The sequence below is a fragment of the Stegostoma tigrinum genome, chromosome 2, assembly GCF_030684315.1.
Source record: "Stegostoma tigrinum isolate sSteTig4 chromosome 2, sSteTig4.hap1, whole genome shotgun sequence".
Lineage (NCBI taxonomy): Eukaryota > Metazoa > Chordata > Chondrichthyes > Orectolobiformes > Stegostomatidae > Stegostoma > Stegostoma tigrinum.
This window is the reverse complement of record NC_081355.1, coordinates 114,555,739-114,571,558: the sequence shown is the minus strand read 5'-3', so window position 1 is coordinate 114,571,558 and position 15,820 is coordinate 114,555,739. Positions and strand designations below refer to the sequence as shown.

General features: G+C 38.9%; 1 protein-coding gene across 4 annotated transcripts in view; it reads left to right on the top strand.

Moving 5' to 3' along the window:
* Nucleotides 1-15,820, top strand: part of rsu1 (Ras suppressor protein 1) — a 158,278-nt gene that overhangs the window by 77,282 nt on the left and 65,176 nt on the right. For all 4 annotated transcript variants that reach the window (XM_048561608.2, XM_048561579.2, XM_048561589.2 and 1 more), the window contains exons 6-7: nucleotides 3,185-3,267; nucleotides 3,512-3,626. In XM_048561608.2, the coding sequence (XP_048417565.1) occupies nucleotides 3,185-3,267; nucleotides 3,512-3,626 (198 nt within the window). The remainder of the gene's footprint in view (nucleotides 1-3,184; nucleotides 3,268-3,511; nucleotides 3,627-15,820) is intronic.

The window sequence follows — 15,820 nt, the reverse complement described above, 5'->3', positions numbered from 1 at the left end:
AGTCAAGTGGATGGACGTGTTGCTATATAGCATTGGGCTATGTCAGTCAATCACTGTGCCAGCATGACTGTTCACTTCCTCTACATGCAGTGTCTCAATGGAGTTTTCTTGGGGTTAGGTTTACGTCCTGATCTCAGGCCATGGAGCTTGGATATGGTCAGTGTACGTCTGGGATGGGCAGGGACACGGGGTCCATAGTCCATTCCCCACTGTGCAGTTGTGCAGGCTGAAGATGATGTTCTTGTATATGGATTTGTCTAGGTGGTGAACATTCAGTACATTCTCGACAGAGTTTACCCAAATAATCTTAGCACAGGGGGATGGAAAGGACTCAGAAAAGCTGGGAGAGAACTGCAGTCTTTTTTGGTGGGAAAAGGAGGACATTAAGCAAGAGAAACAACACCTGTGTGACTGAACAAGCTGAACAGGACTTAACTGACCCCCGCTTCCAGTAGATCAGAGCTGGGTGCAGTGACCACTTATTGACTCTAAATTTGTTGGTACTGAAAGGATGATGTTTCTGCTCTAAACAGGTAGTGGGGCTTCGAATTGTTCATATTTTGTTTGCTTTGTTTTGCTGAATAAAAGTGAGCATTTTAAACTATTTGAAGGCTCTCCTGTATGTGATAGTTCCACATTGTTCAATGTTAAGATTGTGGGCTATGCTGGGCACCCTCCCATAAAAATGCCTGGTGAGGGCATGCAAAGTCTGCCCTAGAAGATGTTTGCTGTGTAATATTTTTACTGATTTTCGTGGTCAATCCTTCTGCACAGTGCACCTGCACTGTTGCCTTCTCATTCTCAGATGCAACCCAGCACTCCTATATCATTCCTCCCATCTAGATTCAGCACTGACTTCTTTTCCTTTATGATGCTAGAAGCACAGACATCAACAAAAATTTCCTGTGCATATTTTTTAAAAGTTCCATTATTAGTGCTCTGTGATGTTTTCCGAGGGAACAAGTCTATGGAGAGATTTCAGTCTCCTGATCATTTGGGAGTCAATAGTGCACACCCAGCAGTGTAACAGCTTTTTTTCATTAACCCTAACCAAATGGATTCAGTCTTTGAATGTTATAGTATATCCTTCATCAATAGACCTTTAATATTATTCTTGATCAATACTACCAGTGACCCCTTCCTCTGAACAACTTTCTCGTCCTCTCCTTCATGAATATTTTGCAGCTAAAAAGGCCTAGATCCCATTTCCTGTGCTTATTTTCTGTGCACTCTTCACAATATCTTTATATACATGTGACAGTAAATCTAAATTGATTTAAGTTGAGCCTCTGTTATGGTTGTTACCTGATAAGTCATGTGACAGGTTGTGGCTGCAGCCCACCGACATTATTTGGAACACTGTGTTCAGACATACTTTCCAACCTCAAGTTAGTTATTCTTTTCCTCGAGAAAGATCCTGGTTTTTTTGTTTCTCCGCTATTCTTTGGTTTATTCCTTGTAGTTTTCCGTGTGCCTTGTTTCTTGTATCTGCGGCTTTAATGCTGTTTTCCCCCTCCTTGCCAAATCATTTGAAATCCTTTTTCACACCACCAGTCAACCAGTCCATAGGGATGTTCATCTGGGCTGGGGCCAAACTATCTGGCACGTATAAGCCCCTCCTGTCCCAAAATGGTCCCGCTCCCCAGGAATCTGAAGCTCTCCTTCCTGCACAATTACTTCGGCTGTGTATTCACCTACACTGTCTTCATTTGTCTACTCACTATGGCACTGCCGTGGGAATAATCACTTTTGATAAAAATCACACCTTATTTGTCCTTTTTAGTTTTTAGGAAAGGCAGGAATATTTTAAAATTATTGTCTTCTTTGTTGTCCTTTACTGTCAAAGTTGACTGGAGTTAGCCACCACATTTTTTTTGTTGGCTCATGGCACATCAGCATCACTGGAAAGTCTAGATTATATTGCTGCAAAGAGATAGCAACAGCTTCTGCACAGCTCACATTTAACATCCTTTGTGTTTCTAATTCCTGTTATTGGTATTTTTCACTGAAACCTTCAAGTTATTGTTGTTCATTCAGCTTGGCCAACTGTATAGTGGGTTGTCATCTTCCTCTATCTGTTAACATTACTGCAAAGGCAGAACAGTCTGAAGGATAATTTTATAATCTTTCTTGCTACTCAGCTGCCATTAGAAAAATCACTGATCTTTACACCCATCCTGCTTATCTGCCTGTTGACATAGACTGAGCATGATTGACTACAGTGGTGTTCAGCATTTTGTCCTGTATTTTTATCATTTATGGTAGCTTTTCAAAAAAAAGGTTGCAATGGTCAAACTTAAATCCAGTTTACAGAATAACCTGTGTATCTCTAAAGTGACAGTATCCTCCGTTACTTAAATATTGGATAAATTGGTGCATATGCACACTTGTCATTCCACTTTTAAACTGTCCTATTTGCCGTGCACTATAGTGTAGTAATTAAGAAACTTGCTGCCAACCCAAAAAGCTGGTTCCCTTCAGCAAAAATGAATTGAGCTATCATTGACATTTATTTCTGTAGAACTCCTGTGATGACTTCAAACATTTATATATGTACAGCCAAATCCAATATTACCTTTTTTTAATTTTATTTTTAAAAAATCATTTGTTCTACCTTTGTATTTAAAATGAGTGCCAGAAGTCAAGTATATCATTTTCTTTAAAAAAGATCTGCCGATTAAAATGGAGTATATTTGGCTTTGTAAAAAGGAACATGGTAAATGATGTTTGGTCAATGCATGAAGGTCTTAAATGATTTTCCATGAAAATTATGCTGTGTGCATTAAAAAAAATTGTGGAAAATTGGGTGTTAAATGTTTTCTACTAAAGGATTTTGAGAAGATCTGTAGCTCAGATTGTTGATGCAGTTGTTTTCTACTACATTGCCATAAAAGTTTGGAGTGAACCAGCTGATAACTCTGTTTTCATGTCTTTTAGGAACATCAGGCATATTTTGTTACTGAAGTTGTTAATTGTGTCAATACTTCAGGATGTGGTCACTTTCCACATTCAAGCATCAACACAATAAACCAGTTTGACCTGCTTGTTATTATTAGGTGCCCTGGGCATGTCAGAGGCTTTTGCAAAGCCAAGGCTATTAATCAAGCTTGACTACTTTTATTGATCGGGCCTCCGTGGTCCGGTTACGTGCCATTCTGTTTATATATTGCTGTTTAATTTACAGCCACCTTGCGTGCACTCTATCTAAGTGACAACGATTTTGAAATCCTGCCGCCAGAAATTGCGAAGCTCACAAAGCTGCAGATCGTAAGTAATTTATCTAAATTCTTGAAAAATCAATTCACTTTTGAAGCTTTCTAAGTTCTGAATGGAGTCAATTATGATATCTCTGGGGTTTATTTTGCTGGAGTGAACCACATCACATGCACTACCTTCTGCTCATCTGTAGATGCTTGTAATAAATTGAGTTAGTGAGAGGAAGCAAGTTAAGAATTGTTTGTAAACTGCTTCAATTGAAATCTGCACTGGTCTAATAGCTCTCCATTTTCAGATCAGCCTAAGGGACAATGACCTCATATCGCTCCCAAAGGAGATTGGGGACTTGTCTCAGTTGAAGGAGCTCCATATCCAAGGAAATCGACTCACTGTGCTTCCCCCTGAAATGGGTAAGAATATGGGTCCAGTAGTCTGTCCATTTTGATAACATGTTGATATGTTTTGCATGCTGCTGTTAGGAAGAAGGTTTTACTAACACACCAGATACAAAGCATTTTAAAACACATGTTGTGTGATGTGCTAAATGTCTAAAGAACAGAAAAGTGCAATGCAGAACAATGCAAAGTAATATTCAATTAGTGATATTTTTGGTTGAACTTGCCCTTTTCTAAGAATCTGGATTGAAATGCATACATTTGAAACTATGCCAAGAAATTAAACTGAGGCAATTAAATTTCACACCCATAAGAAAGTGAAAATCAATTGATTTCTCTTGTTTCAAAAAGCTTAAAACACGTACATAATTTTGCATTTTTCTTATGCTGTAAAATGTAACTGAGTTTTTCAGGAAAGGCAAAGCTGTAAAAAAAAAATGTTATTTTTAATTTCTTGCTTGGCTCAGTATTGAGCTCAGCGAATGGAAACCTCTACGTCAATTCTCTCATGTCGTCTCAAATAATTTTCATGCACAGCAGTGCTGTGAAATGTAGAATGGAAGGACTCTATGATGGCACTGGTCCTGGTGTGTGGGACAGTTGTAGAGAATGGAAATTTCACTGGCTTCTCTGCAAATACTGGAATTTTTTTTTCACCGGAACCTCAGCAGTTGAGATTCGGACTTGCTGAATGGTGCACCAAGGAAGTCAAGGGACGAATCTAGTGGAAAGTTAAAAACCTGAAGCACATCAAACCTGACCACAACTCGCCTAATTCTGATTTTATTGAGGAGGGATTAGTTTTGGTCAGTATTTAGTTTTAAGTAGCTTTCATTCCTTCACTGAAAGGAAACGTTTACACTGCTGCGAGGTGTAGTTGTAGGCCAGAATACTAGGAAAATGTTAGTAACCAGCACAAGATGACTTAATATAAATGGGAAGAAATCAGAATTAGAGAATAAACTATCATGAACTTCATGCAGTAAATATTGTGAAATAAAATGTGTGGATCTATTTGATGACTACAATATGAATTAAGGATGGTGAACAAGTTAGCAAACTTTTTTTTCAGATTGAGATGGCAAGCACGAGGGGACTTACCTTTAAATTGAGGGGTGATAGATATAGGACAGATGTCAGAGGTAGGTTCTTTACTCAGAGTAGTAAGGGCGTGGAATGCCCTGCCTGCAACAGTAGGAGACTTGTGAACTTTATGGGCATTTAAATGGTCATTGGATAAACGTATGGATGATAGTGGAGTAGTCTACGTTAGATGGGCTTCAGATTGGTTTCACAAGTCGGCGCAATTTTGAGGGCCAAAGGGCCTGTACCGCGCTGTAATGTTCTATGTTTTCACCGTGTGCTTTGTATTTTTTCTTAAGCACGGAAGGGGATGAGACTAAGAGCTGACAAGTTTCTGGGGCTTTACAACCAGCACCCTTGATTTCTTGGAGATAGTGGGTGCATTGTTTGCAAGCTTCCCCAGAAGTAAAAGTCCCCCAGATTATGGAAAGGCCCAGTGGATAGGAGCACTGCAAATGTTATTTCCCTGTGAAGAAATAAGCAACACAGAAAAACAAGCGGCCAGCTAATCTAATAATAGTTTTTAGATTAGATTAGATTCCCTACAGTGTGTAAACAGGCCCTTCAGCCCAACACTGTCCCTTGCAGCATCCCACCCAGATCCATCCCCCAATAACCCCCACACACCCCTGAACACCACGGGCAATTTAGCATGGCCAATCCACCTAGCCTGCACATTTTTGGACTGTGGGAGGAAACCGGAGCACCCGGACGAAACTCATGCAGACACGGGGAGAATGTGCAAACTCCACACAGCCAGTTACCCGAGGCTGGAAGCGAACCCAAGTCCCTGGCACTGTGAGGCTGCAGTGCTCATCACTGAGCCACCATGCTGCCTAGTTGTTGAATTGCTCAAATTCATTTTAAAATCAGAATTAGCAAAGCTTTTAGAAATTCAAAATGATAGCAAACAGAGTCAACATTAAGCCACAAGCCAAAATAGGGTTATATAAATATTCCTTTCCTCTCAACGATGAGGCAGCTGATTACATCAGTGCAGAAGACCAGGCTGAAGTATTTGCAACCAGCCTCAGCAAGGAACACTGTGTGGACAAATTGCCTTTGTCTGCTCTTGGTTGCCAGTTGATTCTTCATAACCTTGTGGTATCAAAAACAGTTGAAGATACTGGACACTGTCGACATTATAGGCTCTGATGATATTCCATCAATAATGTTGATGACTGGAGTTCCAGAATTAGCCTGCCTTGATCACTCCACTGCATCTCATCGTTGACTTCTACCCAGCAATGTTGATCATTGCCCAGGTATAACCTGTGTGTGAAAAGCCAACTGTTAACACGTCAGCCTATTCTCAATCATTAGCAAAGGATAGGAAAGTGTTGTTAAGTCTTTCATTTAAGATGGCAACAAAGAGAATATTTTTCTTTCAGAGGGACATTAGTCTTATGAATTCTCTTCCACAAAGAGTAGTGGAGATTGGGTCATTTATTATTGAAGGCTGAGCTTGACTTTTGGTTTCTGAGCAAGTTAACATTGCTGAATAGAAGTAGGCAGAAAAGTGAGATTAAAGCCACAATCCTGTCAAGCGTCTTCTTATTGAATGACACAGCAGCTCTGTAGACTGAACTGGCCTACCCCAACTATTTCTTAAATTCTGTGACATCCTTCATAAAGTGTGGAGCCCAGAATTGTAACTATTCTCCAACCAGGTCCTGACCAGAGGTTTATGGAAATTTGTCGTGACTTTGTTTTGTACCAAATGCCTGATTAGCAAAGTCAGGTATACATTAAAGGGGAGGGGATTCCCTAGTGGTATCAGACAGACTGTTAATCCAGAGATCCAGATAACGTTCTGAGGACCTGGTTTAGGGTAGAATTTGAATGCAGTAAATCAGGAATTAAGAATCTAGTGATGACCATGAACCCATCATCAATTGTCAGGAAAACCCCATCTGACTCACTAATGTCCTTTAGGGATGGAAACTGCCATCCTTACCTCATCTGGCTACAGTAGGACTCCAGACCCACAGCAATGTAGTTTACACTTAGCTACCCTCTGGGCAATTAGGTAGTGCAATAAATGCTGGCCTAGCAAATGCCCTCATCCTGTGAACGAATAAAGGAAAAAAAACTGCCTTATCCGTCCTCCCAACCCCATCTGCCACCTTTCAAAGATTTGTGGATGCCCACCCACCTGCATCCCTTAAAATAGCCCCTCTGGGCAATTAGGTAGTGCAATAAATGCTGGCCTAGCAAATGCCCTCATCCTGTGAACGAATAAAGGAAAAAAAACTGCCTTATCCGTCCTCCCAACCCCATCTGCCACCTTTCAAAGATTTGTGGATGCCCACCCACCTGCATCCCTTAAAATAGCCCCACTAATGCTGGAAATGTTTAACATGTCAGACAACATCTGAGGTGAGAAAACAGAGTTAAAGTTTCAGGTTGATGATCTTTCCTGTCTTTTGTGTGTGTGTGTGTGTGTGTGTGTGTGTGTGTGTGCGCGTGAGTGATCAGCAAAGTGATTATCAGATCAACCATCTTCTCAGTTAATGGCACAGTGGGCTGAATAGCCTACCTCTGCTCCTCAGCTCCACTTTAGTATCAATTCAGCATAACCACCAGCTGATATTTAAAAACTGTATCCACCTCTTTCAATACTCTAACCTTCACCACTCTGAGATAGAGAATTCCACACGTTGACTACCCTCTAAGAGAAGAAATTCCTTCACATCTATTGTAAGGGAGTGTTCCCTTATTCTTAAACTAGGAGATATAGTTAAAGATTCGCCCACTGATGGCAACACCTTCTCTAGCTACCATGTTAAGCCCCCACAGAATCTTGTATGTTACAGTAGGATCATCTTCGTTCTGTTGAACTGTGATAAATAAAGGTTCTAACATTCTCAGTCATTCTTGATAAGTCTACCCTTTCATTCAAGGTATCAGCCAGTGAATCTCTTTCGAACAGCCTCCAATTCAAGTGTAATTTTAAAATTTTGCAAGATTACATGAATTCCCTTGTCACCACTTTCTCCAGGATAATTTGTGATTGCTAATAAATGCTGGTTAGCCAGTAATATTCACATTCCATGAATGGAAATAAAACACATTGCCTGTTTCAACTTAATAAAATATGCACCAGATATTCTCTGGTTGATTGCACAGGTTGATGTCTGGACCAACCAAAATACCTTGATTAAATTTAGTTAGATCTGGCAGTTGACTGTCAGTCGTCATGTAGCAAATATTTTCTGTGGCAAGGCGTCTATGTTTCAGAATGCACTTCACATATGTATAAAAATGTTGTTTCCTTTATGTTGGTATTCTTGAGAATGTTCTGACGTGTGCAAGATGAAAAGCTTTGACAATATGCCTTCTTTTTCAACCATAGTTAAATTCAGTAGCATTAAACTAAAACCATTTGATTTAATATCACAATGTCAACGTAAATTACAAAATGTAGTAGTAGTAGTAGTAGTTCAGAAATGTTAACATGCATTTACAAAAGAATTGGAAACACCTCTTTGTCTATTACTTCAAATTGAATCAATCACAAATTACTCCATAGCCAATTGTGAAATGTTATGTGATTCACAGTTTGATTTATGATCCAGTGCTTAAACTTTGAATTCTAAAACTCTGAGAGTATAAACTTCTTTCTCCAAAACCTCGCCTGCTGCTTTGATGAAAGTTTTACAGATTGCCATGATGCTTTTTGATTGAAAATATGGCAATATTGCATATGAAAAGGGTAGTGAAAATGGTTAGCATCAATACTGGATGACACCACACTTGCAATATAAGCTTGATGATAAGTTGACCTTATACTGGAAATTTTAAAACCATTTTACAGAAGCGTTCACTAGACTTTACTCTCCATCCCTTAGGCAATTTTGTGTTATTGCACATATCATTCACTATTAGAACCTGTGGGGGCCAAATGGTTTGGCTGTTAAACTTCATTAGATTTGTGCCTGAAATTCAATGGTAGAAATCCTGATTCCCCAGAATATTCACATATCATCAATCTTGAGTTATTGTGCAGGTGGAGGGCTTTAATAGAATGATTAATGCTTCAAAGTAGATTACAAAAGTTTAACCTCTAAATGACTGGTACAAGGCTTAAACACGTACAGCCATGCTGATGATAATCTAGCAGTTAGATTTCGTCTTGGTATTGCAGGATGTTTCTTTAAAACAAAAACATTTTCCTGTGAGATTTACCTCGGTTGCTTTGTTTTTAAATAACACCCTAATCTTCGGGGATGACAGTCATTCTGTGTGAAAATTAATGATGTAGCAGCTGCAAGAAGCCTGCTGACCTGCTATTTGTAGGGTCAGTGTCCTATACGGAGCTTAGGTGTAGTTACAGAAAATGTGAATTTTACTGTAAATATGAAGAAATTATTAACCTGTGATTTATTTTCTTAATTGTTATGAATGGAATACATTATTCATCCTAGGTCATGGAATAAAAAGAGCAGTAACAATGTCGCTACAAAATTAATTGAGTGATAGGAGTAATGTCAATAGGTATTTTTCAAGCTGGAGGATGGTTTGTTGTGTAATTCCCCAGGGCTCCCTGCTTTTCCAGATATATATTAATGATCGAGATCTTATAATGCATTGAATGGTTTAAAGTTTGCAAATGGCACTAATCTTGAAAAAAATTTAAACTGTGAGGAGGACAGTATAGAATTCCAAATGACATAGACAGGTTGGTAGATTATTAGATGAGGTTCAATACAGAGAAGTATGGGGTAACACATCTTGATAGGAAGAACATTAAAATACATTATAAAATAGGGGACACAATTCTAAAAGGGGTACAGGAGCAGGGGTAGCTGGGTGTATTCATTTGCATGGATCATTGAAGGTGGTAGGAGAGGTGAAGACAGCAATAAGTAAAGCACACCTTATCATAAATAAATCAAAGTATTGTAGATACTGGAGATCTGAAACAAAAATGGGTATTGCTGCCACAACTTAGTAGGTTTGACAGCATCTGTGGGAAGAGAGCAGAGTTAACATTTCTAGTCCAGTGATTCTTCATTAGAACACAAAGCATTCTGTATCCGTGGGGTGATTAATAGGGGCATAGATTTCAAGAGCAAGGAGGTGATGTTAAACTTGTCGAAGATACTAGTTAGACATCAGCTGGAGTACAGTGTACAGTTGTGGAAATTACATTATAGAAAGCATATTCATACATTTGGCATGATTACAAATGTGATTTACATGAAAGATTCTAGGGATGATGAAAATCTTCAGGTTATGGGGGTAGATTTAAGAAGTTGGGATTGTCCTCCTTGATAGGAAGTAGGCTGAGAGGTGATGATTTGACAGAGGTTTCAAAATCATGAGCAGGTTTAAAAGAGTGGATTGGGAGAAACTCCCCACTTGTCAAAGGAACAACAATGGGAGGGCATTGGTCAATTATTTTGATGAAAATAATATGCAGGGGTCTTGGGGATGGGGGGAAGCAAAAGATTGGTACCTGGTAATGATCCTTATTTGAAGAGCTGGTGCAGGCACAATAAGCCAAAAGGCCGCCTCCTGTGCAGTAAGACTTCAGCGATTCTGTGACCTCTGCCAAACTGGTGATTCATGTAGCTACTGCAGGTTCTTTTTTTTCATTCCACCTCACATTGTTCATGTCAGTTTTTGCTACTTGGCCCATAGCCGGTTAGTTTGGTAGTTATCCTTGGGTGTCCTTCTGCCGTTTCACCTCCCTCTTCACAGACCCTCACCCACCATCCAACCAAACATCCACCAGCAGGTAGAATACTGGCAGCAGCCTGAAGAGGCCCTTAACCCATCTTTAATTGGTCAGTTCAGGGCTTTCTGTGTGAGACTTGGAATGGAATGACCAGCTGCTAACCTCACTGCTACTGGTAAAATGTGGCATTCGCAGAAAATGATGAGCATGCCAGTGCCACCCTCCCAGCCAAGCATGCCCTCCGCCCCATGCTTTCTTACTAAGCCATTCTTTGAAACTTTGTAAAATCCCAGCCGTAGAATGGCTACAGGGAAAACATTATTTAATATTGTATTTGTGTCACCACTCCACAAGAGAAACTCACCGCTTTCTTTTCCCTCTATCCCTACAATTTTATTTCTTTTCCGCAAATTATTCCATTCCTTATTGAAAGTCATGATGGGATATATCTCCACCACACACTCATCCAAACCACTCAGTTACAATAAAAAATCCTCCTCCCATTATCTTTGACTTTTTTTGACATTCACCTCATTTTGGTGTCTTCTGGTTCATAACTGACTTAGTAACGGATACAATTTCTTCCCACGTTATCTATACAATGCATGATATTGAATGCCTCTATGAATTTTCCCCTCAATGCTCTCTCTAAAAAGAGAAACTTGCAATTCATGTAGTACTTTTCATGGCCACCTGATGTCTCAAAGCGCTGTGCACTGTAGTCACTATTTAAAAGTACGAAAGCCTGTAAAAAGAACAGCATCAGCTCCACCAATCTATCCTTGTAGTTGATGTGTCTCATGCCCAGAGCCATTCTCATAAATCTTAGCTTCACTTTTTTTCCTATGCTTTCACATCCTTCCTAAAGTATGGGGTCCAGAACTGGACAGAATATTCTAATTGAAGCTGAACCATTATTTTTATAAAGAGTCCACTGTAAACTCCTGTTTTGTGCTCTGTGCCTCTATTTGTAAAGGTCAGGATCCCATATATTTTATTAATGAAGCCTTTTAAACCTGCTCACTTACTCTCCACAATTTCTGCACATCCAGGCCTCTCTGCTCCTGCATCCTCTTTAGAATTATGCCCTTTTAGTTTAGTTTATATTGCCTGTGTTCATTCTTGCCAGAAAGACATCAATTCATGTGTCTCTGTATTGATTTTGTTTTTGTTTCTCTCGCACATCTAAACCCACCCTATGTCCTCTTAAAGTCTCACTACCCTCACACATGTCAAAAAAATTTGGAAGAACTTTGAAATGTGCAATTGTTTACTTTGTGCCCTGCATTATCTAAGTCAGTGGTACAGCTCGGGAAAATCAGCAGACTAAAGACCAACCCCTGGTGAACTTGCTCACATACCACTTGAATGTACAGATAGTGTCTTGATGAATCACATTAGAACTCAGTCTATGCTACATTTCAGATTTCGGCAGCTCTCAGACAATAAAAATCAGGACCGCAATTCAATTGATAGGAGATGTGCCCATCCGGGGAGTTGCGGGAGGAGGTGGTGCAGGGTCAGGGTCACTCGGACAACTCGGAGCATAGAAAAATACCAGTTTGAAAAAAGCAGTAACTAGACCAGTGCACTATCAAACCAGATTTTCCTAATATCAATTGAAATTGATGCATGCCGCCTTATTAAAAATGCACAGTTTTCGATTAACTGGATTTCAGGCATTGTTTTTATATTGGAATTGGAAGGAAATAACTAATGAGGCCCAAAAAGATCTGTGCTGGAATGTCAACAGTTTTTAATATTTATGAATGACTTGTGTAGCTTAATAGAGATCCATATATCTGAGATTGCTGATTTTCAAAAAATAGATGGCAGAATAAGTAGTGTAGACAGAAGCATAAAATTACGAAAATATGTTGAAAAATTAAGTGAATTGGCAAAACTGTGGCAGATGGATTTCAGTTAAGTGTAGGGTAATCCATTTTGGACCAAAAAAGGTTAGATCTGCATATTTTATTTAAATTGTGACAAGCTAGAAATAGCAGATATCCAAAGAGATTTAGTGCTTCATATATACAGATCACTAAACTATAGTTTTCAGATACAACATAATGAATGAAAAAGGTAATGGATAAGTAGTCATTAGATAGAATGTGCTAGATGATGAGTAGGAAGTTTTGCTGCTGCCATATATGTAATAATTTTGAGAAGTTCTGTTGTGAGTGAATGTTGACATGGTTTATTGAACATAGTTATATATGGAGAATGGTATGAGAGGACATCTTATTTGGTACCCCACAGACCCGGGTTACATTTCAGTGTGATCTGACATCTCTTTGACATTGCTTATTTTGCACTTACTTAGTAACTATTCTGTTCCTAAGTACAATTGCTTTTCCAGCACAACACAAAGCCCTAGTTAGATGATGTCTGGTGCACTGCTCTGAACGCCACATATGAGAAAGGAAAAGGCTCACCTATTCATTCCCATGGTTCCAAGCTTAATTTATGAGGGGAAATTTCATGAAATAGACTTGTATTCCCTGAAATGTAAAGGGTTAAGCAGTAAATTAATTGTATTTTTTTGAGCTTGTTTATCCTGTTGATTGTTTTCAGGTTTTTCCATTGGTAGGGTTTCTAGGATTAAGGGAAATACTCAGACAACCAGAGATAAGACTTACAGCGGAGAAATTAGGAAGCAACACAACAGAAATGTGGAAATCATAAACAAAGGCTGTTAGCCCCATGAAACATTTTAAACCTGAGATTAATTGAGTTTTAGCAGCCAAGGGTGTTAAGAGATAAGCGACCAAGCTGGTGGAAAAAATTGAGATGTAGCTGTCAAATGGTGGAAATGGCTCAAGGTGTCAGTTGGCTCACTTCTTGCACTGTGATCCTTGTTGAGACTAATAACCATTACAAAGATACTTAAATCCCAGCCGGCAACTGGGATTCTTGTAATACAGTTCCTTTCAAGTCTTACTTTAACAAACCAACGCATGTTCAATATTACTGACCAGGCAACTAATACTTAAACTAGAGAAAAGATAACCATTTATTAATGTTTTAATGCAGCTATAACTTTGTTCTGTATAGTATATAATGCAGAGCCCTCTCTGTAGAAATACAACATTTATAGGATATGACCAAGGCCAATCTCAGTTTCCAGTGGGTTCAATCCCCCTCATTTTGCTGAGTCATAATATGTGTACAGATCTATTGGCATCAGAAAAATGGAAAGAAATGGTAACATTTGATTTGTAAACGCTTTTAAAACCAAGATAAGATCGTGACCAATCCAGACATGAAATAGAAATTATCTGTGATCAAATAATGATTGATAAGGCTGAAGGGATTGTCTCGTCTACTAATATTCCTATAAAAACCAGCATATTTCTGTAATTAGCAGACACCATCCAAATAATGGAGCTAAATTGTACCAAAAACTGAAAAAGCATAGTTTGGAGCCCACGATTCTCTCATTGTTAAGTGTGGGACCGTCGTATTTATGAAGAGACTTCAAAAGTTTCAAAACATTCATCTTTCCACTATGTTCACTTTTCTGACAATGAACAAATGAACAGAAGCAGCATTTGCCCCTGGGGATAGACAGGGACTTCTTGCCTTTCAACAAAGAACAGATTTACAGTCATCAAGTGGTTACTGCACTCAACTCTCATCTACCAGAAAGTTGGTGCCAGTTAATTCCAGTTTGACGTGTTGCTCTGGATGCTGCTATGCTGTATCAGACAGACTATGATGGTTCTCCTGCTTAATAATACCTACTTCTTCCACCAATGCTGCTCGGACATCATAGTACATCATATCCTTTCTTGCCCATTACAGTTGTCTAGAGCTCATCACAATAGGATTTTGTGGTATGCTCTGTGTGAAATGTGTGTCCACCGCCACCAACATGTCCCCATCCACCCAAAGTACTGATCCAAGTATCGGAACATCATTTTCGGTCATCTGCATCGTGGTCAAAGTTTGTGATGCATTACATCTGTACTCTGCCTCAGTCTTGTGATTGTGTAACAGTATCATTGGTCATGGATATAGAGATTAGCCCTTGCCTCCCAGTAACCATCTTTGTAAGGCATCCAGCTTTTGAAACCAAACAGGATCATCAGAGCTGTCATGGGTATGATGAAAGATCCCAGGTTACCTGAGGCAAAATGGTTGTCTATCATTTTAAAGGCTTTAGAAGCAGTTTGTCTTTATTGACTGTATGAAATCGCTGATAGTTTTTAATACCTGTATCAAATCTCCTCTAAATCATCACTGCTACAAGGAGAACACCTTCAGCTTCTCCAGTCTGTCCACATGACCATAATTTCTCATCCCATGGAACAATCTGCGTAAAACTCTTTTGTACTTTTTTGCAAAAAGGTACATTGCCTAATATTGCACATAATGCTCCAGGTGAGCCAAAAGTAGATTTTTATATCAAATTAACATAACTGTGTCTTTTGTACTTTTTTCCTGTCTTGATAAAGCTATGTATTCTTTACACTTTATCAACTGCTTTCTCCAACAGCGGACCTGTCCCTCTCTTCCATTCCCATTTAAAATTGTACCATTTAGCATGTATTGTCTTGCCTTATTCTTACAATCATGACACTACCATATGTTACGTATTGTCAACTAGTGGTAATATTTAGACAAATAACAACAGATTTACATGATAAGCATTTTTTTCATTTTGTTCTTATAAAGGCAGTGTTTTGGTTTTGTTCTTATTTGTTTCTGGTGCTGTGTAGAACCGTGCAGGAGAACAATGCAAAGCTGTAAACATATGTTCAATCAATGTGCATCAACCAAGTGTTCAGTGAATGAAGTAGCAAACTAAATAAGTATGAAAATCTCCACATTAAATGGCACACGTGCTCTTGTGATAAAGGGTTGGATACAGAAGTTAGAATACCCTAATATCAACAATAAATCACTAACTTGCCTAAGTGCATGTTATGGATAACAAATCCCTCTTAAAAAGACTTTTGTTGTATTGAAGCCTCATAAAAAATAATAGTTGTGCATTGGAAAATTTGGTTGAAATAATAGAATATATTATTACCCATTTTTAACATTTTATAAAAACATGGTGAATTTAATATGTTGCACACTGTACAGGAATTTTGTACAGTAACTGCTCCCTCTAATCACTTTTTGGCTGTACAAGACAAAACCTTTTTGAATGACACTTGATCTTTTCTATCCATAAAGTCTATTTCGGTTGGAAGGTTATAGCTAATCATTATGCAGCTGACTTTCCCTTGTGGCCTATTGCTGAAGATTGTAGAATGAACAGGAGATGCTGGTGTTTGAGATCTATCCAGTGTAGCTTTAGAATTGAGCGGTTTTACGTTATTAGGTTGCTTTTGTCATACTGCTTAATCCTGTTGCCTGCTGTCTGATCCTAGTTAGAATGCTAAAGCTGGTTGCGTCGCAGATGAGGGAGATTGGTGTGAATTCCCTGACT